Below are 26,968 nucleotides of genomic sequence, written 5' to 3' on the forward strand. Positions count from 1 at the left end.
ACCAAGGCCAGTGTTTTCTTTTTAAACTGCTAAATGACGTACACAGTAAAAATATTGGCAGCCAATACCTTAACACTTGTCTATTTAGACAGAAAGATGTCTGCGCTCCCAAAAAAATGCAGAAATTGTCAATGAAACTCACGGTTAGTACAGTACACTTCTTTGAGCCACTTATTTAAGTGACTGAGCCGAGAGAACCGTTCATCTCCAAATCGTACAAGTGGGAGAGGTCTACTCATAAAAACACAGCATCCAAACATTGCACTTTTGTTAGGAGATCAATGAAATCTCGCTTCAGTACCTCTGATTGCTGCTTGAAAACATCCTGGGGCCCCTGTGTGTATAATGACATATTTCACAGTTGGGTGCTGATTAGTGTTCTCCAGGATTGTTTTTCGAGATATCAGACACCATGTCATTGGTAAAACACAGTACATTGGTGTTCTTCTCACTGCAATAACGTTTCACATCCTTGACAGCGCCATCACCAACTATTAACGTTTGGGGTGCCATTTTATTGTTGTATGATATAGTTTCATACCTTTCAGGGGTGGTGGGGGATGAGCATTCATGGCCAGGGTCTTGTAAAAGTGGCTCAAATCTATTTTTAAGTCTGATGTCAATGTTTTGCATTGACCCGCGGCCTTCTTCCTTGCCTTTCATTGTAGCGACCGTCCACGGCCACTCACTCGGTGTTGAAGCAGCCCGCAACGCAGGCCAGCCGGATTCATCGGTCATCTGCTGGTGTTGTGTCCTCCCTTTTAGATGTTGTCCCAAATCTTTGGGGTTTGCTCCCAGTAAATTCCAGGGAAAACTGCTGAATGGTCCGTTACCATTTCCACAGTCCACACCCATCTTCTTTTTTGAGATAAGTGGCTGTCTTTTAGCACACTTCTGCGTACCATTTTGAGACATCGGTAGAGTGGTTTCATTCCCCAACTGTCCATTTACGTCCACATACACTTCAAGACGGTGAATTTTCATTTCTAGGATTGACATCATCTGCAGCAGTCCGTGATAGTGGAAAAGGGAGGCATCTTGATTGCTGGTCTTGTTGCTAATAGCAGGTTGTGCTAATTAGCAGGCCATGCTCACGTAATGGTGAGAGGGTATCAGACAAATATTGGAATATAGCAACTACTGACTATCTACAAAAGAAAGTACAGTCCCACAGCTTTAAAAATATCCAGGAGTCGCTCCTTCGAATTTTTCAGAAGAAAAAATGTAAAAAGAAGCGAATCAAGCAGAGCGAGCAAAAAAGCGTCTGCAATGTACGAGAGCGAGAGAGAGAAACAAGCAGATTCAATGTGAACATAACAATTTTAATGATATAGCCGGTCCCAAAAATGTTTCGTGTGGCTCAAATTACCCCATGCGTGGGGTAAGTTGCTTATAGGACAGGCGTAAGTTGAACCATGTCCCCTTTTTACCTCCCGACTCCCCCAGCCTTCCTTCCTCCCCTCCCTTATACAAATCAAACTTTACAATGTGATATAGTCACATATTTACATAAAACATTACATCACAACATATGATGAATAAATAACTCAAAACAGGCTACAATTCTGCAGCAATCGTACAATATCCCTCACTAAGTTTTTAAGCGATTATATAAGGTGAGTTCAGCTTTTCTTTAAAAGAAATGTGTTTGTCGACTACAATCGTGACACTCACTTGTTTCCAATTAACCTGTTCACTGTGGAATGTTCCAGACAGGTGTTTTTTGAGCATTACTCAACTTTCTCTGTCTTTTGTTGCCCATCCCAGCTGTTTTTTGGAATGTCTTGCAGTCATCAAATTAAACATGAGAATGTTAGCAGAAATAAACAATACTTCATCAGTTTGAACACAAATCTTGTCTTTGTAGTGTATTCAATTAAATATAGGTTGAAAATGATTTGCAAATCATTGTATCCTGTATTTATTTACATTTTACACAATGTCCCAATTTCATTGGAATGGGGGTTTGTAAATCAAAGCCCTCCACCCTCCCTTACTTTCGTCAAATCCCACTTCTCCTCACTGCTTCCCCTCATTTCTGCCAATATACACTTTTCTCTCTCCGCCGGTATCATTCCATGAGGTTTCGAAACCGCCTGTCCTCCTATTCTGAAAAAAAAACTTGGTTCAGACCCCAAAATTATAATAACCTCTGCCCCATTTCCAATCCACCGTCTATCATCAAAAATGGTCACCACTCAACTCCACTCTTATTCAACACATAATAGGTCTATGAGCCTTTTCAGTCCAGTTTTACTTAAACTGCTCTAAGGAAAATCACCATTGATCTCCTCATTGCAGCTGACTCAGGTTCACATTCCATCTTCATTCTATTTGACCTGAGTGCGGCCTTTGACACCATCTCACACCCTATCCTCTTGAATAGACTTGCCTCCATTGGCATTAACCACATCTCCCAAGATTGGTTCCACTCATACCTTAAAGACCACACTCGGTTAATTCAGCTAAAGTTCTGTTCAGCCTTCCCCTCCTCCCCAGTCACTATTGGTGTGTCCCAGGGCTCTATCAAGGGACCATCGCTCTCATCATCTACCCCCCCCCCCCCGAACAGTTTGCCGTATTCCCTTTCATTGCTTCGTGGATAACACCAAGCTCTACCTCTCCTGCAAACCCAACATCCCTCTTCCCTCACTTCCTGCTTATCAGATATTAACTCCTGGAACAACTTTAACTTCCATCCATCCATCCATTTTCTACCGCTTATCCGAGGTCAGGTCGCGGGAGCAGTAGCTTTAGCAGGGACGCCCAGACTTTCTTCTCCCCAGCCACTTCATCCAGCCCTTCCAGGGGGATCCCGAGGCGTTCCCAGGCCAGCCGAGAGACGTAGTCTCTCCAGCATGTCTTGGGTCGTCCCCGGGGTCTCCTCCCGGTGAGACATGCCCGGAACACCTCACCAGGGAGGCGTCCGGGAGGCATCCGAATCAGATGCCCCGGCCACCTCATCTGGCTCCTCTCGATGTGAAGGAGCAGCAACTCTACTCTGAGATCCTCCTGGATGACCGAGCTTCTCATCCTATCTCTAAGGGAGAGCCCGGACACCCTGCGGAGGAAACATATTTCGGCCGCTTGTATCCTGAGTTCCTTCCAGTGGCAGAACGATGGAGTCCCCAGTGGGGGCGCTCTCCAGCACCCCCTCCAAGGACTCCAAAAAGGGTGGGTACTATGAACTGCTGTTTGGTGCATAGGTACAAACAACAGTCAGGACCGGTCCCCCCCACCCGAAGGCGGAGGGAGGCTACCCTCTCGTGCACCGGGGTGAACCCCAACGTACAGGCGCCGAGCCGGGCAGCAATAAGTATACCCAGACCTGCTCGGCACCTCTCACAGTGGGCAACTCCAGAGTAGAAGAGAGTCAAACCCCTCTCGAGAGGACTGTTAACAGAGCCAAAACTGTGCGTGGAGGCGAGTCCGACTATATCTAGTCGGAACTTCTCGACCTCACACACCAGCTCGGGCTCCTTCCCTGCCAGAGAGGGGACATTCCACGTCCCTAGAGCCAGCTTCTGTAGCCGGGGATCGGATCGCCAAGGTCCCCGCTTCCGGCCACCGCCCAGCTCGTACTGCACCTGACCTCTATGGCCCCTCCCACAGGTGGTGAGCCCATGGGAAGGGGGACCCATGTTACCCTTTCAGGCTGTGCCCGGCCGGGTCCCATGGGTGCAGGCCTGGCCACCAGGTGCTTGCCTTCGAGCCCCACCTCCGGGCCTGGCTCCAGAGGAGGGCCCCAGTGACCCGCATCCGGGCAAGGGAAACCTGAATCCATTTGTTGTACTGGTCATAGGGGTTTTTGGAGCCGTGCTTTGTATGATCCCTCACCTAGAACCTGTTTGCCATGGGTGACCCTGCCAGGGCCATAAAGCCCCAGACAACTTAGCTCATAGGATCAACTCTAACTTCGTGAAATTAAACAGCAACAAAACACAAATTCTCCAATTGGCACCAAATCTACATTATCCAAAGTTGAAAGCTTTTCCATCCCAGAAGGTTGCTCATTAGTCTCCCCTTCCCTTCAGGTTGAAGAGTCTGGGTGTCATACTCAACAGTACACTATCATTCTATTTGAATATCAATAACTTAACCCGGTCTGCTTAATTCCACCTGCGCAACATCAACTGACTCCTCCCTTGCCTCACCTTCCATAGTGTCTCTATCCTGGTCCACAATCTTGTCATCTCCCGTATTGACGAATGCAACTCTCTCCTCTTTGGTTTTCCTGAAAAGTCCCTCGCATAAGCTTCAACTGGTCCAGAACTCTCCTGCATATATAATCACAAAACCCACCCCTTTACTAGCCCATCCTCCAGGAACTTCGCTGGTTCCCGGTCTTCCACAATGAAAGGCATTCTGCAAGGCCCTGGGGGCCACTTAGCCTCTCATCGGGATACCACCCTCAGATCAATGGTCAGAAGGAGCTGGCCAAACAAGACCTGGAGGCAGCCATATGCTGAGTATGCCATAGAGATCCTGCTTCCTGGTCAACACACCTTACTTGGACACACACACCCCGCATATGTTCTGCCACAGCAATGTCTACATTTGTGGTTGCTAATGGTTTCCATTCCCAGGAGTCGGATGTTTCAAGGAGGTTATGCTCCAAGGAGGGGTGTTACTGTCCACTGATCAACTCTGTTCTATGTGAGCTTTGTCAGTTAGCTTTTCTCAGTTTGTTTTCTAAGTTTCCCCAAGGTGGCGCAGGGTGGAGTTAAGCAAGCAGTTGCACACCTGGGAGCTATTATAATCAGCTCCTTATCTCATGCTCTGCAGCCACACAAGGAAAATACCAGATCGTTCCTTTGTCTGCCATTTGCTCTGCTACATTCTGTCTCACTCCCATAATGGATACTCCTCCAAGTTAGATGTTTCTTGTGCTTATTTCTATCCATACGTTCTGGTGTTTTCTTGGTATCCCACCTGGCTCTCCTCCTCATTTAGTTGTTGGTTGTTAAACTTTGATTGCTATTCTCCCTGTTTGTTAGTAGAGCTTTTTTTTTAGTATTTTCTTTTGTGCTTTGTATATTACTATTGTCCCCACACTAGTAGTGCTTTACATTTATTAGTTTTATTTTTGTACTTTGTTTAATATAAATTTCCCTACTTATTGGTAGCACTTTTTTTGTAATAGTTTAGTAGTTTTCTTATTTTGTACTTTGTTGAACATACATTACATACTCAGTAGCACCTTTTGTTGGAATTTTATTGCAATAAAGAGCTACTCTCTGTGTCTACTTTGGGGTTTGATCAGTCGCATATCGTTACAGTCTGGGCAGCCCTAGTTAGACTGATAAACAATAACAAGTCACCCCCCCCTGCATACATACACAGTCACTCACCAAGGCCAACGCTGCTGTTCTCCAGCAGGTAGCTGAGATGATCAAACATGGCTTTCTGGTTTTGACGGCTGATTCGACAGAAGTAACAAAGAAAACGACAACAGTTGGCCACCATTTTAGGAAAGGTAATTTCCTGCAAAACAAACCAAAATATGATTTTTTTTAACATGTTACATTAAACTTAAATCAAATCTAAAATAATTTGGGTGATGTTTCATATTTGAATATCATTTGTATGTCAGATCAGGCAACGTACGGTTTGATTAGGGCATTTTGGGCATTTGACTAAATTTCAAAACGAATGATTAGTTGTCCATGTAGACTGCAGACAATGAAGACTTCAATCATGTTCCTCTCTCTCATCAACAATCTCACATGTAGGCTGCGCAACTAGAGGTAATAAAACTGCACCTCCTGTATGCAAAATGCCAATGTGAAAGGGAGCTTTTTTAAAAATATTTTAATTAGAAAATATTTCCTTGATTTATTATTTTATCATTATTACTATTATTATGCAGCACGATGAACGACTGGTTAGCACATCTGCCTCACAGTTCTGAGGACCAGGGATCAAATCCCGGACCCGCCTCTATAGAGTTTGCATGTTCTCCCCGTGCCTGCGTGGGTCTTCTCCGGGTACTTCGGTTTCCTCCCACATCCCAAAAACATGCGTGGTAAGTTGATTGAAGAATCTAAATTGCCCGTAAGTGTGAATGTGAGTGCGAATGGTTGTTTATTTATATGTGCCCTGCGATTGACTGGCGACCAGTTCAGGGTGTAACCCGCATCTCGCCCAAAGATAGCGGTGATAGGCTCCAGCACTCCCGCGACCCTAGTGAGGATAAGCGGAAAAGAAAACGGATGGATATTATTATTATTTTAATTATTGTGTTTTCTGTTTTATGTATAGCACGTTTTAGAGCTGAGGTTGTTATTAAAGTGCCCTTGATATAAAGTTGAGTTGAGAAGACATTATTTTAAAATATGATTTATAAAAGGAAGGGGTATACTCTCTCCGAATGTTCTGAATTATGTTTCCGTGTGTTGTATTGAGAAGAATATTGTTTCCCAGATCAATTTCCCAAAGCCCAAAGTCATGTTGTTCTTTTTTAAGTGGGACAGAATCCACAGGGCTTCTGCTGGTTGCAACTAATTAGTACAGTCCACTTTACCTTCATTGTCTAAAGAAGCAAATAATTAACAATCAATTCTCCACAGTTGACAAAATCAGTTAATCAATTATTCTTTTGTCCGTATTAAAGCGAAAAGAAAAAGCGAAATTTGTACAAGATCACTCCTAATACTGCTCAACAAACACCTGCCTTATCTAAACAATCTGGTTTTACAATACTTAATATCAAAGTTAAGGCAGAGTGTTGGGTTTGTAACTACTTTTTATGCTTGTGACAAGTAAAAATAAATTATTAAAATACACTGGAAACACGAGACATAGCTTTGATTTTACTCCAGGCATCCCTCCATACCTTAGAATCTCCTCCACTGAGTACGTTCACCATGACCTCCATGACAGTCTCATGCATTCCCAGAGCTCTCATCAAGTTGGGATGCTGGTAGAACACCTTGTTGTTCATAATATCACTGCGGAGGAAAATAAACACATTGGTCCTCATTCGCTAACCGTCCGTACGTACAGATTTGTGTATGCGTGACTCCGATCGGCATGTCTCATATATCGCTTCCAATGCTAATTTCATGAATTGTATCGACTACAAAATCCTTTTTGCTGTGCTTTATTTATTCCTTACTATGAATTGGAACAACCTATGCATTTTTATTAAAATGTCACAAATGGAATGGGTTGACATCAGTTTTAGAAATGTCTATGGAAAAGATCATTTTTGGTTCCGAAGATAAGATGAACATTTTCTCACCCCAGTCCTCTTATCATGAGCTTCTCCTCCTCTCTTCCCATACGCACACTCAGCAACAATCTTATCTGACCAAGAGCAGCGAGGAGGTTGATGGTGTCCTCGATTGAAACCGAGTTTATTGTGTAAGTCTTGGGGAGAGCCCAAACCTAGACAGAGAGACACACACACTTATACTATTGAGTAAAATTATTTTCATGTCAATTACAGTATCAAGGACAAAATTAAATCTTTTTGGACTACACTGTTATGCAAATTACTATTCATACAGGATTTAAGTAAAATAAACATTTGAAATCTAGTTGACGTTTTTGCATGTTTATCTTCTTCTTTGTTTAGATCTCTATTCAGGTTTGATCATTTGTTTCCAGCTGAGGCTAACTAAAGGGAATTTGCTTTATAAGATTGCTCCACATTGTTAAGAAAGCCAAACTTTTAACGCAATGTGAGGAAAAACAAGGATCTTTCTGATGATGAAGAGCACAAAGTAGTCCAATACTTTGGAAGGAAATGAAAACATTTGAAGAAAACTTAAGTGAGATCATCGTACTGTTCAATTCTTTTAACGAACACCAATTTTGACACCATCAAGAGCCATCTGCGAGGAATTTGCATGACTTCAGAAGGAAAATCGATGGTCTCAGATCCAGTCTTTTATCGTAGAATGTAGCTTTCAACACTCCTGAACTGTCACTTTTTACCTGGGAAACACTGGAGAGTTTTGTTCTGGTCCATGCAAGGACACTTGGTCGAGTTTTTTCCCCCCAAGAAAATCCAACAACATGCCTTTTAGATCCAATTCCCACATCACTCTTAAAGAGATTGCAGGCATTCTTTAAGGAACAGATTTTAAATGTTGTCAATTACTCTCTCCAGACGGGAGTCTGGAGAGAGTGGTGAAGCCCCTTCTGAAGGAGAGTAATTTAGAGTCCAACATTTAAAAAGATTACCAACCTGTATCCACCCTACCATTTTTTAGTACAATTTTTGAAAAATTGTTTTTTCACCATTAAATTGTTTCCTGAATAGAAACAATATTTGGGAAAAATATCAATCTGGGTTTATGATGAACCGAGGCAGCCCTTTTAAAGATTTTAAATGACATTAGGTATACTGCTGATTCTCAAAAACTCACAGTCCTGGTTCTACTGGATTTCAGCTTCGCCTTCGATACAGAAGATAACAGCATTTTATTAAAAAGACTCTCTGGCACTGTTTTTAATTGGTTCAGGTCCTATCTTACAGATCAAAGTTTCTTTGTAGGTATGGATAAATTTTCTTCCAGAACACATACAATTGCGTGTGGTGTGCCCCAAGGGTCAATTTTAAGTCCAATTATTTTTCATTTGTACGTGCTTCCGCTTTGGAATGTCATCAGGAGACACAGCATCAGCTTTCATATAGTTATGCAGATGTCACGCACCTGTATATTGCTGTGTCTCCTGATTGCACAGGGCCAGTTGATACCATTCTTAACTGTATTTTAATAAGTTTAACTGCCTTTTATTAAGTCATGGATGGCAGTGAATTTCACACAGCTCAACCAGGACGAAACAGTGGTGTTATTTATCTCTCCCGAAAGCAAGAGAGAAAAAGAAGAAAAAAAAATATTTTGAACCATCACATTGTGTAAAGAACCTGGGTGTTATTTTTTTTATTCTGATCTTAATTTTATTCCACACATCAACATAACCAAGATTTGAACGATTTGTAACCAAGGTTTTTACCGTCTTAAAAATTTAGCCCGAGTCCAGCCGTTTCTCTCTCAGGCTAACACAAAGGTGCTGATGCATGCTTTTATCTCCAGTCGTTTAGAATACTGCAATATCCTGCTCTTCTCTAATCTACAACTACTGCAGGACTCAGCTGCTCCTGTGCTGACAAAGACCAGAGAGCTAGAACACATTAAGCTGGTTTCAAATTGCTGCATGGGCCTCCTGTGTGTTTTAGGATCGATTTTAAGGTTCTTTTAGGAGCTTTAAAATGTCTTAACGATATGGGCCATTATATCTATCCGATATGCTTTTATAATATTAACCCTCATGGTCCCTTCAGTCCTCCGGCATCAGCATTTTGTTCCAACGGCTAGAACAAAAATTTATGGAGAGGCTGCATTCTGCCATTATGGTCCGCGCCTCTGGAATAGCCTGCCAGAGAGAATCAGGACCACAGAGTCTGTTGATGTTTTTAAAAGGAGGCTCAAGACTCACCTATTTGGTTTAGCTTTTAACTGAGTTCTTAATTATTCATTTATCTATTCATTACTTTGATCATTTTTATCCTATTTTATTTTATTTTTTATTGTACTTCATTTTTTTTCTTTTAGTCTTCTTAACCTTTAGTCTTCTTAACCTTTTTAAGTTTAAATCCAGTTTCTCCTCATGGAAGCCTCCATGCTGGGAGGTGTGTTCGGTCCGCCCACGGTGATGTCATTCTGCAGTTTCCCCCTTGGCCCGGGAGACAGGTGGGCTCTGCACAATGTGGGGAGTCCATCCTGGTTTTCCCGAGTCACGGTGGTCTTTGCAGCGGCATCATCTGTGGCTGTAGGCGGCACCTCTCGCTGTGGATGGCTCCCACAGGTTTCTCTTTCCTCACCTGGATCCCCAGTGCCTTGCTATATCTATACACTATTAATCAATATGTGCTCTGTGCGGGTGTGCATGTTCATGTGGGTGTGTTTTTCATTTAAATGCGGGTGTGGGAGGAGTGGGTATACTTCTTGCATTGTATACTTGTAATTTTTTGTCGGTTTTATTTCTGTAAAGCACTTGCATTTTAATGTATAAAAAGTGCTATATAAATGTTTTATTTGATTTGATTTGAATAATTAGTTTGTGCTTCAGAGAGCAAACTGGTTTGCTCCAACAACGACCTGGTAAGGAAATCTGTCACGCAAATGTATCGTATTAAGAGAAAAGCTGTTAAAAGCAGCAAGCAGGTCATTTCAATGCAAAATTCTAAATGTCAGCCCTTAGATCCTTCGGAAGCTACAAAGCGGTGTTTCTGAATAGAAGATATGTCGCAATAATTTTTGTTGGCATTTCAAAAAAGTTCTCCCTGCCGCCTCTTATTTTGCCTACGCTACTCTGGCACCCCTTTGCATGCCGGTTGGCACCTTCCTTTCAGACCCAGTATTTGAAGATGCAACATTAGCCACCACATTTTTTTTTAAAATCAGGCCCATGGCGTGAACTCAACCTGACTGAGAACCTAAGCTCTGGGAAGCAATTACTGGATCCTCAAATGACATAAAGGCATTTATGACCCACGGACTTAAAAGTTCAATGGATGGGAGAGTAGGCAATGTGAAATCGAAGAGCAGCACCTATTGTATAACGTAACTTGATTGGGAAAGGATTGGGAAAGATAATTTCTCTGTAATACAAAAAACAAAAAACAAAAAAGCCAGATTTTTCATTACAAACTTTTTTGAAGCTGCTGCATTCCAATTCGATCGAGTAAAAAACAAAATTAAGTGTAAATTCCAATGACTACTAATGAAAATGAAGACAAAACAGGACAGAACCTGTCCTCCAATGCCATCATACTGTCGGTGCAACAGGACAAACATGGCTCTGACAAGCTCCGGATCCTCAATAACCGACTCCTGAGCCCAGCGAACCATCGTCTCTGAAATCAACTGCTGTAAAGTACCTGAAAAGACAGATGGAGAGAAATGAACAATCTTACATGCAGATGACACACAATAAAGCTTTATTTCTGGTGAACTGAGTTAATGCAGGTAAAAATCAGATGGTTTAATTTTCCAATAAACTATGAATTACAGTAATCTGTTGCTATATTGCAGTTCATTTAGTGCAGATTCAGTGCATTGTGGATTTTTTTTCAAGGTCAGTTACTTACCTGCACATCTCTGATACAATCGGCTTTATAGGCTAAATAATTTGAATGTGTCAGCAATGACTCACATCAGGTCAATTAGGCTGCTGTTCCTAGCAGACAAAGAAACTTACTAAATAAATGTAACTAATACATTTGGTAAATCACCAAATTGTGTGAGGGTGCAAAGGACATGACTGCAAAGTAACGTAAAGTTTAAAACACAAGCCACATTGTAAATACATTCACAAATACCAACCTTAGCCCGACAAATAGCTAATCCATAAATTTATAACAATATCAACAGGTGCAAATACAAGAGCAATGTTTAGCTTAATTTTCAATAACAACAGCACATTAGTTGAAAACATCATTCCAGTGAATTCTGGATACCCATTAAGCTTTCTGCTGCTTACATTGTCAGAACCGTTAATGTGAGGAACGGTGCAAATGGTTACCCCAGGAAATTGCCTGTTCACAAACTGTCTACATGGGCTGTTGTTCATTTCATCCAAGCAGAGCATGCCCAGTAGACATGTGCTTTTGTAGAGTGTGTTGACCTCAGGTAGACAAATAAAATATTTGCTCCTCTCTAAAGTACAGTTTCATAAATTGGCATGAAATTGAATACATGAAACTTGTACATTTATACAGTAATATAATAAATAATTAGTCACTGCTTCAAGGATTTCATTTACACCAGGGTTTTTTTTTGGGGGGGAACGTAACCCTGTGTTATAAACAAGGGTTTACTGTAGTGATTCTTTTGAATGTACTGAATCATTAGAAAAAGTTACTTAAAAACATCCGTCCAAAAGAGTCGCTCACTGAATCGTTCAGTTCTTTTTCACAAAATCATTCAAGTGCTTCCTCATTCAGTTAATGATTCATCCCTTAGGCTGACATTCACCCAAGGACTATGCATTGTTATTGTCATGTATTGTAAACGAGGAACGGTGAGGAGATTAAAAAAATAAAAAACCTTTAACCAAAATTATCACCGACCTATCTCTCTCTCAGCAAGCTCTTGAAAACCCGGCTTCAGTTGTGACTCGTGAACGTGCGTGCAGCGAGCTCAGCTACCGAACGTCCTTCCGCGTCCCCTTACGTCCAGCTAGGCTCTCGCCGGCCGGCGAGACTTTTCTGCATTCCACCGCGGTACACAGCGTTGCTGACACCAGCACCCGCCACCCGGCCTTCCTGCTCACTCACCTTACTGTTATTTCCATCTGATTTGTGTAAAGCATCTTTGAATGGCTTGAGAAGCGCTACATAAGTTTCATGTATGATTATTATTAATTATTATTATTATGACGTAAAAAGCTTTAATAATCACATTAGAGAACAGAGGGAATGATATGTATGTGTACATATATACATTTATTATTAATTTACATTTATGTGTTTGTTTTCATGTGCTTGACTGACTCAACATTAGCCGTTAGCTTGAAAGAATGGCTGGTAGTGAATGCTATCCCCGCGAGGACGTCAGGACAGGCAGTTAAAAACATTCATGAGTATGTTCACTGCGTAGTACATCATTCCTTGTGCAAACAAATCACTCTTAGTACTAGTAAATCGCTCCTTAGCGGATCACAAACAAAGTTCACAGAACGAATCACTCGTGTCTAAAGGATCGCGAGTAAAGATCAACGAACGAACCACTCTTCAGTTCTTCAGTACACCGGTACAATCAGTTCAATTAAGTCTCTCCTGAACGAACCACTCTTCAGTTCTTCAGTACACCAGTACATTCAGTTCACTTAAGTCCCTTCCCTGAATGAATCACCCTTCAGTTCTTCAGTACACCAGTGCACTCACTGTAGTAGTCTCGCCACGTTGCACTATTTGCATATCTGTTGTTGACCAATACTGGCCACTCATGTGCTTGAGAAGTATCTGCACCATTTGCACAATGGACACTGTTCCAGAATATCGCACTACGAGTCACTTTATACTGCTTAAATTTCTCGAAGTCTGCGCGTTTTGCACAATTTTCACTGAGTAGCAAATGCAACATTTGCACAATCGACTAGACACTTTAAACTGCACACATTTCCTGAAGTGTCTGCGCCCTTTGCACAATGTTCATTACACCAGACTATTGTTCTATTAGTCATTTCAAACTGCTCAATTTGCTAGAGAACTCTTTTGTCATCTTTTTGCACATTGTCAAAAAAAAAAAAAAAAAAACTGTACCAGCATTACCACATTACTGGTAAAAAAATTTTTTACCGGCATTACCAGATAACTAGCAACCCTTTATTGCTCAGTGACTGTGTTTCTCCTGTCTTTATGTCTCAAAAGTATTCTCTGTCAATTGACTGTCTGTTGTCGTATTAGAGCAGCTCCAACGACCGGAGACAAATTCCTTGTGTTTCTGATATATTTGGCAAATAAAGACAATTCTAATTCTGTATTTGGCTAGCTAAGTAATAGTGTTTGAAATTGGGTGCGTGAAGTCCTCCTTCTGCTTTACCTTTCTGAAGGGTAGCTAGGCTGATTCTATTTTTCTTATTTTTAGGGTAAAATTCTAAAATGGCAGAGTCAAGAATTTGGAACCATTTTAATGTGGGTTTGAATGGGATCATTGAAAATAAATAGTTAATTTGTGGTAACGTTTTCATTTTTACTGTAGCTGTACGCCCTAAAAGTGAGATAGGTAGGCTGTTCTGTTTTAAATCAGTAGAGGTACGTGATTTAAATGATTTAACGCTGTAAGTTTTGCTGAGATATTATTCCTTAGATCAGGGTTGTCCAAACCTTTTTTGCCCCAAGATCTACTTTTAAAGCAGCCAACCTCCCGCGATCTACCTTTTTTTGGGGGTGTGGGGGCCGCGACCATGTCTCTGGTTTGAGAGCGCAGAGCGCTACCAGTGAGCTAAAATTCTGGGCCGCCGAGACAGCTCAGCAACAATGTATGTTGATGTACCTTGCATCACCGCATGAGCCAATCTTGCACAACACAACATAATTAACAATGCCATTGTTTTGGCATTACCTGAGTTTACTCCGATGACTTGCACTGAAGTGAAACAGCCAGCGATGCGTAGTCAGTGTCATAATTTCCATGCACAGTCCTAAAATGCCGCTCCACGTTTCCGTTCTTTGGTAATGCGATGGCAGACTGGCAGGTGAGGCATACGCATTTCGAAAACGTCATCGTGAAAAAATACTTCTCGTCCCATTCCATATGAAAGTGGTACGTTTTTGTCTTCTTACTTGGTCCAGCTCCCCCATTCATTTTTATACCCGTTCTTAAGTTTAAGAGAAAACACTGAGAGATAAAAATTGGAGGTAACTCACTGACGAGCTTGTTAGTTTTGACACACTTGGCGCCGTTGTTTGCGTATCTGCAGTTACCTTTTAGCAGTGTTGTTTGTGCATGTGTGTGACCTAAGTGTCAGAAAAATTCAGATCTCATCGATTATTGTATATCAATCAAGAAACAGGATGGATGATAGGCAGATGTCTTTTTTCTTTATGTCACGTGATGTCATGCGATCTACCAATACTACCTTCACGGTCGACTGGTCGATCGCGATCAACGCATTGAGCCCCCCGGCCTAGATAGTTGATATTCCCAGTCGGAATAAGAAAGTTTGGATTTTGGTCCGAAGGATTCCATGAGTTAGTTGTTATAGGGACTATTATTGATTTGCTGCATTGCTATCTCTTCTCCCTGTAGCCTCACTCTTCCCCCTCCACTACTCTTACTTCGACTAAAATGCGTTCATCTCCTTTCCAGTGCATGCCCCCATCTTTGTCACTGTTCTTCCACCTGCTCCCTGCTTTCACTGCAGATCACAATGTCATCTGCAAACATCACGGTCCACGGGGATTCCAGTCTAACCTCATCTGTCAGCCTATCCATCACCACCTCAAACAGGAAGGGGCTCAGGGCTGATCCCAGATGCAGTCCCACCCCCACCTTAAATTCCTCTGTCACACCTACAGCACACCTCATCACTGTTGCCCTCGTACAAGTCCTGTATTATTCTAACATACTTCTCTGCCATTCCAGACGTCCGCATGCAGTACCACAGTTCCTCTTTGGGTACTTTGTCATAGGCTTTCTCTTGATCTACAAAGACACAATGTAGCTCCTTTTGACCTTCTCTGTACTTCTCCATCAACACCCTCAAGGCAAATAATGCATCTGTGGTACTCTTTCTATGCATGAAACCATACTGTTGCTCACAAATACTCACTTCTCTCATGAGTCTAGCCTCCACTTCTCATTTCCATAACTTCATTGTGTGGGTCATCAACTTTATTCCTCTATAGTTCCCACAGCTCTGCACATCACGCTTGTTCTTAAAAATGGGCACCAGCACACTTTTCCTCCATTCCTCAGGCATCTTCTCACACGCTAGAATTCTGTTGTTCAAAACCTCCACAGCCACCTCTCCTAAATGCTTCCATACCTCCACAGAAATGTCATCAGGACCAACTGCCTTTCCGTTTTTCATCCTCTTTAGTGCCTTTCTAACTTCCCCCTTACTAATGATTGCTACTTCCTGGGTCCACCACACTTGCCTCTCCCCTTCTCTCTCATTTTCCTCATTCATCACTCCTCAAAGTATTCGTTCTGTCATGAGCTGTGCCCTGCAGTTCCGTTGTTAGAGCTTGGGTGGCGCTTTGCGTCCCTCTCATCCTCTCTCCCTCCCTCTCTCTCTTCCCAGTAATCAGCACCACCTCGCCCGCGCACCTGTTCTCAATCAGCCTTCATCGTGGCCTGCAATTAAGCCTGGCAGACCCAGGATTCCACTGCCAGAGTATATATACTAGACTATATACAACCCCAATTCCAATGAAGTTGAGATGTTGTGTTAAACATAAATAAAAACAGAATACAATGATTTGCAAATCATGTTCAACCTATATTTAATTGAATACATTACTAATGTTCAAACTGAGAAACGTTTTTTGTTTTTAGTACATAATCATTAACTTAGAATTTCATGGCTGCAACACGTTCCAAAAGAGCTGGGACAGGTTGCAAAAAAGAGGAATGCTCATCAAACACCTGTTTGGAACATCCCACAGGTGAACAGGCTAATTGGGAATAAAAGGAGCTTCCCTGAATTGCTCAGTCATTCACAAGCAAAGATGGGGCGAGGTTCACCTCTTTGTGAACAAGTGCATGAGAAAATAGTCGAACAGTTTAAGGACAATGTTCCTCAATGTACAATTGTAAGGATTTTACGGATTTCATAATCTGCAGTTCATAATATCATCAAAAGTTTCAGAGAATCTGGAGAAATCACTGCATGTAAGCGGCAAGGCCGAAAACCAACATTGAATGTTTGTGACCTGCATCAAAAACTGAGATCAATGTGTAAAGGATATCACTACATGAGCTCAGGAACACTTCAGAAAACCAATGTCAGTAAATACAGTTCGGCGCTACATCCGTAAGTGTAACTTGAAACTCTACTATGCAAAGCAAAAGCCATCTATCAACAACACACAGAAACGCCGCCGGCTTCTCTGGGTCCGAGCTCATCTAAGATGGACTGATGCAAAGTGGAAAAGTGTTCTGTGGTCCGACGAGTCCACATTTCAAATTGTTTTTGGAAATTGTGGACGTCGTGTCTGTTATGGACGCAAAGTTCAAAAGCCAGCATTTGTGATGGTATGGGGCTGTGTTATTGCCAATGGCATAGGTAACTTACACATCTGTGAAAGCACCATTAATGCTGAAAGGTACATACAGGTTTTGGAGAAACATATGCTGCCATCCAAGCAACGTCTTTTTCATGGACGCCCCTGCTTATTTCAGCAAGACAATGCCAAACCACATTCTGCACGTATTACAACAGCGTGGCTTCGTAGTAAAAGAGGGCGGGTACTCGACTGGCCTGCCTGCAGTCCAGACCTGTCTCTCATTATGAAGCAGAAAATACGATAACGGAGACCCCGGACTGTTGAACAGCTGAAGCTGTACATCACGCAAGAATGGGAAAGAATTCCACCTACAAAGCTTCAACAATTAGTGTCTTCAGTTCCCAAACGTTTATTGAATGTTGTGAAAAGAAAAGGTGATGTAACATAGTGGTAAACATGACCCTGTCCCAGCCAACGTGTTGCAGCCATAAGATTCTAAGTTCATGATTATTTGGTAAAAACAATACAGTTTTTCAGTATGAACATGAACTATCTTTGTAGTGTATTCCATTAAATATAGGTTGAATGTGATTTGCAAATCATTGGATTCTATTTATATTTAACACAACATCCCAACTTCATTGGAATTGGGGTTACTTCCCACCTATGTGGATCGACATGGAATTTGGTGTGCATGTCCATCATTGACATGATGCAAAAAAAAAGTCTCAAGGACCCAAGCCCAAAATTGAACAGGAAGTGGGCCCATTTTGGTTTGAAGCAGCCATCTTGGAAACATTTCTGGGCTCCTACTTATACAAACTTATACTAGGGGACTCGCACAAATGATCTTCAAGAGGCGCTTTTCCACCAACCAGCCCAGGAACTTCAAGTTTCTGGTAGCACGGGTTCCTGGTAGCAAAAGGCCCATGTGGTTTGTGTTTCCATCGCATTTATTAGTTCAGGGTAGCTTAACCAAATGAGGCTGATGTTGCTCATTACTGACACCTACTGGATCTAAACAAATTGCTGGTATTTCAAGCTTTCAATGTCTTATTTTATATCCTAATCTAAATTTCAAATATTTTGATACCTATATATCCTAACCCTTTATCCAGGTGAGGCAATTACAACTGATTCTCATTTGCAATGACAACTTGGTTGCAGACGGTCTTTGAGGTAGAGAGTTTTATTATATACAGGTACGTTTCAATAAATTAGAACATATTTATTCTATTTTATTGAGATGACATACTTAAATAGATTATGTAACAGAAGCTTGCAGATGAGTATAGATGAGATTTATCAGCTGGAAATTCCAACAGGGACATGAGCCTGAAGCTTTACACAATTGTATTACAAATTTGACAACAATAAATCACAGCCATAGTGATCTGCAGGCTTCTACATTTATTTATTTATTCAAAAAGTTTTTCTAATGTTTTGGCATTCAGGTGAACAACAACGTTACATTTTTCTTCATGTTCATGCAAGTTCTCCAGCTTTAGAGAATATCCGTTCAAATGCCTTTTAGGGACCTTTTATTCACCATGTAGTATGATGTAATGTAATATTTAACTTGTTACTTTATCACACTGTACAGTGTGTCTATGTATTTGCTTCTATTTTGATTTCTCTGCTCTCTGCAGCCAGGTTGGCATTGCAAATACCTTACCTGAATAAGGTTCAATAAATAAATAAATAATTCATGACTTCATGGACAGCTCTTAGTTTTTAAATACAGCAGTGTGAAGACCCGTAATGATGACGACAAACAATGGACTTCGTTTTCCCTTGCCCGGACGTGGGTCCCCGGGGCCCCCCACTGGAGCCAGGCCTGGTGGTGGGGCTCGAAGGCGAGCGCCTGGTGGGCGGACCTGCACCCATGGGGCCCGGCCGGGCACAGCCCTAAAGGGTAACGTGGGTCCCCCTTCCCTTGGGCTCACCACCTGTGGGAGGGGCCATAGGGGTCGGGTGCAGTGTGAGCTGGGCGGTGGCCGAAGGCGGGGACCTTGGCAATCCGATCCCCGGCTACAGAAGCTGGCTCTAGGGATGTGGAATGTCACCTCTCTGGCAGGGAAGGAGCTCGAGCTGGTGTGTGAGGTCGAGAAGTTCGACTAGATATAGTCTGACTCGCCTCCACACACAGCTTGGGCTCTGGTACCAGTCCTCTCGAGAGGGGTTGGACTCTCTTCCACTCTGGAGTTGCCCACGGTGAGAGGCGCCGAGCAGGTGTGGGTATACTTATTGCCCCCCGGCTCGGCGCCTGTACGTTGGGGTTCACCCCGGTGGATGAGAACGTCTGGCAGAATCCCGTCAGAAGGAGTTTCAACTCCCACCTCTGACAGAACTTTGCTCATGTTCCGGGGGAGGCGGGGGACATCGAGTCCGAGTGGACCATGTTCCACGCCTCCATTGCTGAGGCGGCCGACCGAAGCTGTGGCCGTAAGGTGGTCGGTGCCTGTCGTGGCGGCAATGCCCGAACCCGTTGGTGGACACCATCGGTGAGGGATGCCGTCAAGCTGAAGAAGGAGTCCTATTGGGCCTTTTTGGCCTGTGGGACTCCTGAGGCAGCTGATGGATACCGACTGGCCAAGCAGAATGCAGCTCTGGTGGTCGCTGAATCAAAAACTCGGGTATTCAGGAGGAGTTCGGTGAGGCCATGGAGAAAGACTTCCGGACGGCTTCGAGGAAATGATGGTCCACCATCCGACGTCTCAGGAGAGGAAAGCAGTGCACCACCAACACTGTGTATAGTGGGGATGGGGCGCTGCTGACCTCGACTCGGGACGTTGTGAGTCGGTGGGGAGAATACTTCGAAGACCTCCTCAATTCCACCGACACGCCTTCCCATGAGGAAGCAGAGTGTGGGTTCTCTGAGGCGGGCTCTCCTATCGCTGGGTTTGAGGTCACCGAGGTAGTTAAAAAGCTCCTCGGTGGCAGGGCCCCGGGGGTGGATGAGATTCGCTCGGAGTTCCTAAAGGCTCTGGATGTTGTGGGGCTGTCCTGGTTGACACGCCTCTGCAACATCACGTGGACATCGAGGACAGTGTTTGTCTCCCATGGCCCAACCAAGGAAGACGCACATGCCGGCTTGGGCTAGGACCTCCGCTCCTTAGCAGAACAGAGTCAGCCAGCGACGGACCTTGTTGCCGGGGTGGCGGCAAATCTTGCCACGAGCCTGTGGCGAGGTCCGCCGCTAAGGTCCTTCATCGCCACGATCTATCGATGATCCGAAGTTTTCCTTTCCAATGTATTTTAATCCTCTTATTTCAAGCCTTGTGTAATACCTCATAATGGCGGCTCTGTGAAGGAAAAAGTAAACTCCTACAGAGGTCTGTCAACCAATCAATGTTCATCAGCACAGCCCCCCCCCAAAAGTTCCTGGTAGCTCTAGGAGAATGAATGAAATGAAAGAATCCAGGGGGAACCTCCCGTTCCCTGGTATGTTTTTTGTTTTTTTTCGGTAGGGACACAGGGGGAACTCAACCTACCAGTTCGTACAAAGGTTCCTGTGGTGGGAAAGTCCCTAAGCGTAACCATGTCATCTAATGTGAGCATAGAATGGTGTAAAGAGTTGATCATTTTGAGGGTTTGCCATTCAAAATGGGCTGGGAGGGTCTGCTCCTTGCCGGTGCAGAGTTTAGGCTAGATGGAACTTACTGGGTTTTCTATCTGTTTTTTCCTTTGGCAGGTTGACCATCTTGTTCTTCAGGTCAGTCACTTTTTCCACCAACGACATCAGTCGATCTCGAATGGTAAAATTACTGTCCCCATCTAAAGCACCATCTTCAGTTAACTCTATACCTGAGGGAACAGAAATATTTCAGTCAGTAAGTATAGAGGTTGTACAGACCAGTCAACTAGTCAATTAGCCTACAAAGATGTTTAGAGCACTACATCGACTAGTCACTAATCATGTTTTTTCCTTGAGGAGGAGGCAGAGCCACTGACTTCATCATCTTCATTGATTTCACTTGTCTTCTATTTCTGAAGGTGCAGCTTTGGTAAGTGAGGGAAAACCAATAAAGGGGGGGGAAAGCCAGACTCCAGCATAATTTTGAAAAACTTTTCGGCCCTATCAAAGTCAAAGGAAAGCGGGGAATTATTCCACCTATCACTAAGACGTCCAGGATTATTTTCAAATACCCACCATGTAGAACCCTCAGCTGTGGTGGGTCCAGAATGAGAAAATATTTCTCCATTTGGCCTAGCTGTTCAAACGTTACCTTGGCTGTCCCAGTGGCAAACACACAGAGCGAGAGGATTTTGCATCTCGCTGGAAATACCATCACATGAAAGCAGGTGAGCCTTCATCCAAACCACGTCGATGCTCTTTTGTTCTAATGTGTATCTTCTGCTTTAATGAAGTATATGAGCTGTCCACTGTCAGTGAATAGAAATGATGACAAAGCATTCGCTCCTCGTGTTTTTTAAACTACATTGTTGAAAAAATATCAACGACATCACGAGTGACTAGTCGACATCGAAATGACTTTCATCACAGTGTCGACGTAAAAAAAAAAAAAATGCATGTCATGTCAAAGTCATGCAACCCTCCTCGTAACTACACACAGTCCATAAATAATCTTTGAATACAAATTAAATAATTGTTACTCCCTGCTTTTATTCTCTCTGGGATGATGATTAAAAAGCTTTTACACGGCAAAGTTTTGGTAGACTTTGTATTTTGACAGAATTTTACCACAGTGTTTCATGAGGTCCTCATGGAAGTCAAGCAGCTGCTCTCGGATATATTCGGGACAGGGGCACTCCTGCATCTCCTTCTTAAAGCTCAGCAGCATGTTGATCTGCAGGGAATACACTTCCCAGCTCAATCCATCTTTACTAGCATGTCCAAATGACCCAGAAAAATGTGAATGTTTCTTAACAAGGACAAAAATCTACTTTAACAATAAGACCGCAAAATTAAATATAAAAGGGGTCTCAACACTTTGTGAATGCACTGTTGTAAAAAGTCAAATAAGAACCACTGTTTTGTTCAGTAAGCTTTCTGTAATTTTCTTGATTTACATCCATCCATTATTTTATACCTCTTATCCTCATTCGGGTCGCAGGTGAGCTGCAGCCTATCCCAGTTTGGACAAGAAAATATACAAAAACACACCCAAGGCCACCCCCTGGCTCCGTCCCTGCTCACAGGGTGTAGCACTACAGCTCCTGTCCCAGATAGAACACAACTCCCATGAAACGTTGTTGTAGTCATATACTGTTTTATAATGTTTGTGTTCTGTCAGTTATTGGTTGTTTTGCTCTCTGGTCTCTCTGTGTCCCCCTTCAAACCTTGTTCTGTCTGACTCCATTTTCCCAAAAATATCCATCACATAAATGTAAAAAAAAAGGGAAGGGAGACCCATGTTATCGCTTAGTCGGGCCCCGTGGGCGCAGGCCCCGCATCCAGGCACTCAGCATTGGGTTCTGAGCCACGCTTTGTCGGGTACCTCACCTAGCACATGTCTGCCATAGGTGACTCTACCCATGGCAATAAAGCCCCTTTCAACTTAGCTCCTACGATCATTGGGTCACTCAAATCCCTCTTCCATGGTAAGGTAATGGTCAAGGAGGAGGGTTCTAGCTCACCTCGGATCCCAATGAGGATAAGCAGGGATAGAAAATGGATGGATGGATGGAAAATTTAATAGGACACACCTGCGCAACAAAACAACTGTCAGTCACATGTTCCAATACGATGGTACCTTGACTTACTATATGAATTGAATTAATTCTGTGACCAAACTCATAACTCAATTAACCAGTATATAAAATACATTTTCTCCATTGAAATTAATCAAAATGCCATTAATCTATTCCAGTCCCAAAAACACCACCCTTTCCTTGTTAAATAGCGTAATTAAGCCAAAAGACTCACATATACACACACAAACACACGCGCATACATACACATAACACACACACAGCAGCAGGACATTCGTGTGTTTATTTGTGCCTTGAGGGGCGTGGCCTGTGAGTGACACCAAGAGCCTGGGGTCATTCCCATTGGCCAGTTCCTACACAGTTCAGTGTTCGCGCCTCATCCATGCTCCTTGCAAGTGTTTTCATTTTGTAAATGAATGTTTGACTGTTTGTCCCGTTCAATAAAGAGCTGAAAGTGCATCGTGACTGTTGCTCTTTTTTTTTTTTTTTTCTTCACTTGACTTGGGTGGCAAATCTAACAACACAAAGTACAAAAGAAAACCTTGAACAAGCGATGACTTTGGGCTATAGAGGATATGAAATGTCTACACACCTGTTTAAATGTTTTTTTGTGGTATTCAAAACTTTGTCTTTTGCACTATAACCTGTAAAACTCAATTGGTTAATAAACAAAAATCATATCAATAGGGGAAATATATATAAACAATTGAGATAATGTGGTTGCGCAAATGTGCACACTGGTGGTCAGATGTTCTGGTAGGATTTTACTGACTTTTTTTTTGTTTTGTTTTGCTTTCTGCATTTAATGTATAGAACTGCCTGGGGAAATGTAGCTTCTGTGGACGCTACCGTGTTATGTGATCACAAAAGTAGCTTCACTACTGAAAACTATTTGTTAAAAACAGCATCATTACAACCACGTACCTCAAACATGTAGTTAAACTAGTAACAATGCTACATGTAATGAAGCTACATGTTCAACACTGCTCATAAGTCAAGGTACCACTGTACTGTTACGGAAATAAAACATCCAAATGTTTCAGCAAAAGGTGTCATTTTCTCAATTGACCCAGATGGAAAAATCTGGAAATAAAAGCTGAAATGTTGATCTCTATTCCTGTGTTGTTGTTATTGTTGTTTTTGTTGTTGTTGTCAAACCTAAATGTTTCAGTCAACAGCAAAAATAAAGGAATTGCTTTCACCATTTTAATATTTTTGGAGAGTATCTTCAAGCCAAGTCTCTCTTGTAGTTGCTTACCTGTTCTTGAGGTGGAGATCGGAATTCTTTGGTCTTCTTGGCTGTGAGAGCAGCAGACATGTTCAGCGCGAGCATCACTTCATTGTAGCGAAACCGCTGGTTTTCTTGGAGACAAGCTACGAAATCATCAGAGAAGGCGACTACTGCTTCAATCCGATGACGCACCTGGCAGTCACACAGGTACTGAAGAACATGGCACATCTATGGAACACAAAAAGTGCATGGCACACATTAGCATTTTATATGTGCAGCCGCTTCTCCCGACATTGCCCGAAGAACACTGTGCATGTCCATAGCATCAGGGAGGTGTAGCATTTAACCAATTTGTGGACTTTACCATCCTTCCTAATTTCCATATTGCTAAATCATGGTTCACTTTCTTTCTTTTGTGAATGTTTTTAAAATTGTTTGAATGGAGTTGAAAAGCCAAAATATGGATGCTTGTCCCAAGCATGCACACAAATATACCGATGTAATATAAAAATATGCATCATTGTGATGGAGTGCAAATTCAATCAGTTGCAGTTGAATGGGTTTTACCTGAACTTTTACAGGCTCTGGTAATTTCATCTGCAATAATCCCTGCTTTGGTATGTTTCTTCCTTCCTCCTCTCCTCCTTCCTCTGTCTCCATTTCCACATTCCTTTGCATTTCCTCCTGCAATTCACATCTTTCTGAGAACATAGATGGCTCAATCAGTCGCAGTATGTTCTTCAGATCTCCATTTTGGAAAACACCCATGATGAGCATGGTGTAAAAGAGCTTTATGAGCGGCACAAAGAGAAGTTCAGTGCTGCCCCCAATGGGATCTCTTGCATGCATGTTGCCCTCACATACTGCCTCTGTCAGCATCTCGACTGTTTTTGTTTTTAGTATGTCCAAGGGGAATTCAGGGCTGTACTGGCAAGAATCCACTGATCGTGAGCCATTGTTGAAATCGGTACGTGATGATGACTCAGAACCGCAGACAAAACTTGGGGAGGAAAAGTGCATTCTTGGTCTCAGGGAAGTGCTGAGCCCAATGCCAGGCACACCGTGTTTTTTTTCCTCATTGGGAAACAGGGTTATACTCTTGGTTTCATCAGTCATAGGAACGATGTACTCATTGTTCATCATGAGACGAGCGGTTGCGTAGTTGCTCAGATGGATCTCAATCAAAAGGTCATAGTAGCCTGCACGTAGCAAACCTGAAGATAAGTCACACAGAAACATTAACTTCATAGACAAATACACTTATCTATGCACAGCAATCTACACTCATACCAAATTCAAAATAAAAGACCGTTCATACCTTTGCACCAAACTCTCCACAAAGACCCTTCTAAATTGTCTAATGTAGTGCAGCCGTCCTTTCCAAATATTACTAAATTTGTCCACCTCTAGCCTAACAGATGCAGTCACTTTCTCCATATTATATATATTTAGCATCACCTCCACCCATTCTTCCTCTTTGGGGATCACATCCATTTCTCATCTCCTGGTGCTTGCCTTTTTGCTAGCCAAACGCATTATTCTCATCATTTTATAATCATCACTTTTTCTCAAATTTAATATTTCAATATTTCCAAAATAAAATAGTTCAAAATGTTCAAAAAGTAATTTTCAATTTTAACTACTTTATTTATGCCACGTTTTTAATGTGAATCCAATATTTATTTATTAAGGGGCAGTGCCAGAAGATGTGGGAGTGTTCTGCTTTATCTGCACTACACCTCCAGTATTTTGAATCTGCATATTTTCTCTGCGCTGGAGTTATAAAAAAAAAAACATCTCATGAGATTTTCTCATCCATATTCCCTCCAGAACATCGAGTTAGTGGATTTCCACTGATGCGCACAGACTTGCTCCCAATCCTCTATTGAAATTCCGATATTTGCTTCTTTTTCTCATCTTTCTTTCCCACATATTCTGTAGTGTCAATTTTCAGATCCTCCAGGGCCTTAGCTGCAACTATGTGTGAAATTCCTTGTTAGTCCAAACCATAAAAATTCTCAATTTGCGGAAAGCTCATTATCTCATCTTTTTTTTTAAATTAATTGCAAATTAAATTCAATTTTGGACCATTTTCCCATGTTTTAAATGTACTATCAAGTTTATTTTCGTGCAAACTCACGATCATATGCAATTCATGTAAAGAATCTGTAATGTTTTGTTAAATGATACTTTTTCATGATCTCAGACCAAACCGTCAAAGACCCCTCAGCCAATGATTAATACTTTGTTTACAATTCGTCTGTAAATTCGCATCACACATCAATGCTTGTATCGGTGTTGCAATTTTTCTCTCAATGTCTTTCCATTTTTCCAATTGTATTCTGGATTCTCCAAACTCAACACGACCTTCAATTGTGAAGCTTGGTAGTATGTTTTTAGGCAAGGTAAAGCCAAGCCACCCTATTTTTTGGCAATTGTAATGTTTGAAATTTTATTTCTTACATAGCATGCATTTTTTATTTCTTTTGGCTATTTGGGTTGCTGAGTTTAAAAATAAAGAATTATCTTTTTACATGATGTAACCATCCATCCATCCATTTCCTGAGCCGCTTCTCCTCACTAGGGTCGCGGGCGTGCTGGAGCCTATCCCAGCTGTCATCAGAATCAGAATAATCTTTATTTGCCAAGTATGTCCAAAACACACAAGGAATTTGTCTCCGGTAAGTTGGAACCGCTCTAGTACAACAGACAGTCAATTTACAGAACACTTTGGAGACATAAAGACATTGACAAAAAACAATTGTGCGAAAAGATGCAGAGTCCTCTAGCACTTAGAGCAGTTCAAATGACTAATATTGCAATAGTCCGGTGCAATGACCATTGTGCAAGGGGCGCTGAGACTTCAAGGAGTGTATGCGGTTTAAAGTGACGAGGAGTGCGATAGTCTGGGACAATGTTGGTTGTGCAAATGTTACAGATACTCCTCAATCAGTGTGCAAATGGAGCAGATGCTACTCTGGCATGAGTGGCCAGTATATGCAAATAGTGCAGGATGGCGAGACAACTACAGTGAGTGCACGAGTAATACATAATTGGCCCCACAGAAATGTGACAACGAACTCAAGTCAAAAAATGTCCAGCTTGTTGTAATGGAATTATAGGTTAGGTGTTTAAGAAGTTGATCGCAAGAGGGAAGAAGCTGTTGGAATGTCTACTAGTTCTAGTTTGCATTGATCGGTAGCGCCTACCTGAGGGAAAACTTCAGGAGTTTGACACTCGGGTTCGCAGAGGTGCAATTGTTCGTGTAGAGAGAGAAGAGCAGCAGGAGAGAGGACACAACCTTGGGGCGCCCCAGTGCTGATGCTGCGTGTGGATGAGGTGGCCTCCCCCAGCCTGACCTGCTGTGTCCT

At 42.4% G+C, this 26,968-nt stretch overlaps 1 protein-coding gene across 2 annotated transcripts in view; it reads right to left on the bottom strand.

Moving 5' to 3' along the window:
- ryr2a (ryanodine receptor 2a (cardiac)) overlaps positions 1–26,968 on the bottom strand; it is a 355,011-nt gene that overhangs the window by 196,741 nt on the left and 131,302 nt on the right. For both annotated transcript variants that reach the window (XM_061705277.1, XM_061705276.1), the window contains exons 39-46: positions 24,165–24,811; positions 23,625–23,825; positions 21,396–21,501; positions 20,354–20,497; positions 10,767–10,894; positions 7,244–7,389; positions 6,836–6,950; positions 5,352–5,484 (exon numbers count right to left, since the gene is read on the bottom strand). In XM_061705277.1, the coding sequence (XP_061561261.1) occupies positions 5,352–5,484; positions 6,836–6,950; positions 7,244–7,389; positions 10,767–10,894; positions 20,354–20,497; positions 21,396–21,501; positions 23,625–23,825; positions 24,165–24,811 (1,620 nt within the window). The remainder of the gene's footprint in view (positions 1–5,351; positions 5,485–6,835; positions 6,951–7,243; positions 7,390–10,766; positions 10,895–20,353; positions 20,498–21,395; positions 21,502–23,624; positions 23,826–24,164; positions 24,812–26,968) is intronic.

Source organism: Phycodurus eques, chromosome 19 (genome assembly GCF_024500275.1).
Source record: "Phycodurus eques isolate BA_2022a chromosome 19, UOR_Pequ_1.1, whole genome shotgun sequence".
NCBI classification, from domain to species: Eukaryota; Metazoa; Chordata; class Actinopteri; order Syngnathiformes; family Syngnathidae; genus Phycodurus; species Phycodurus eques.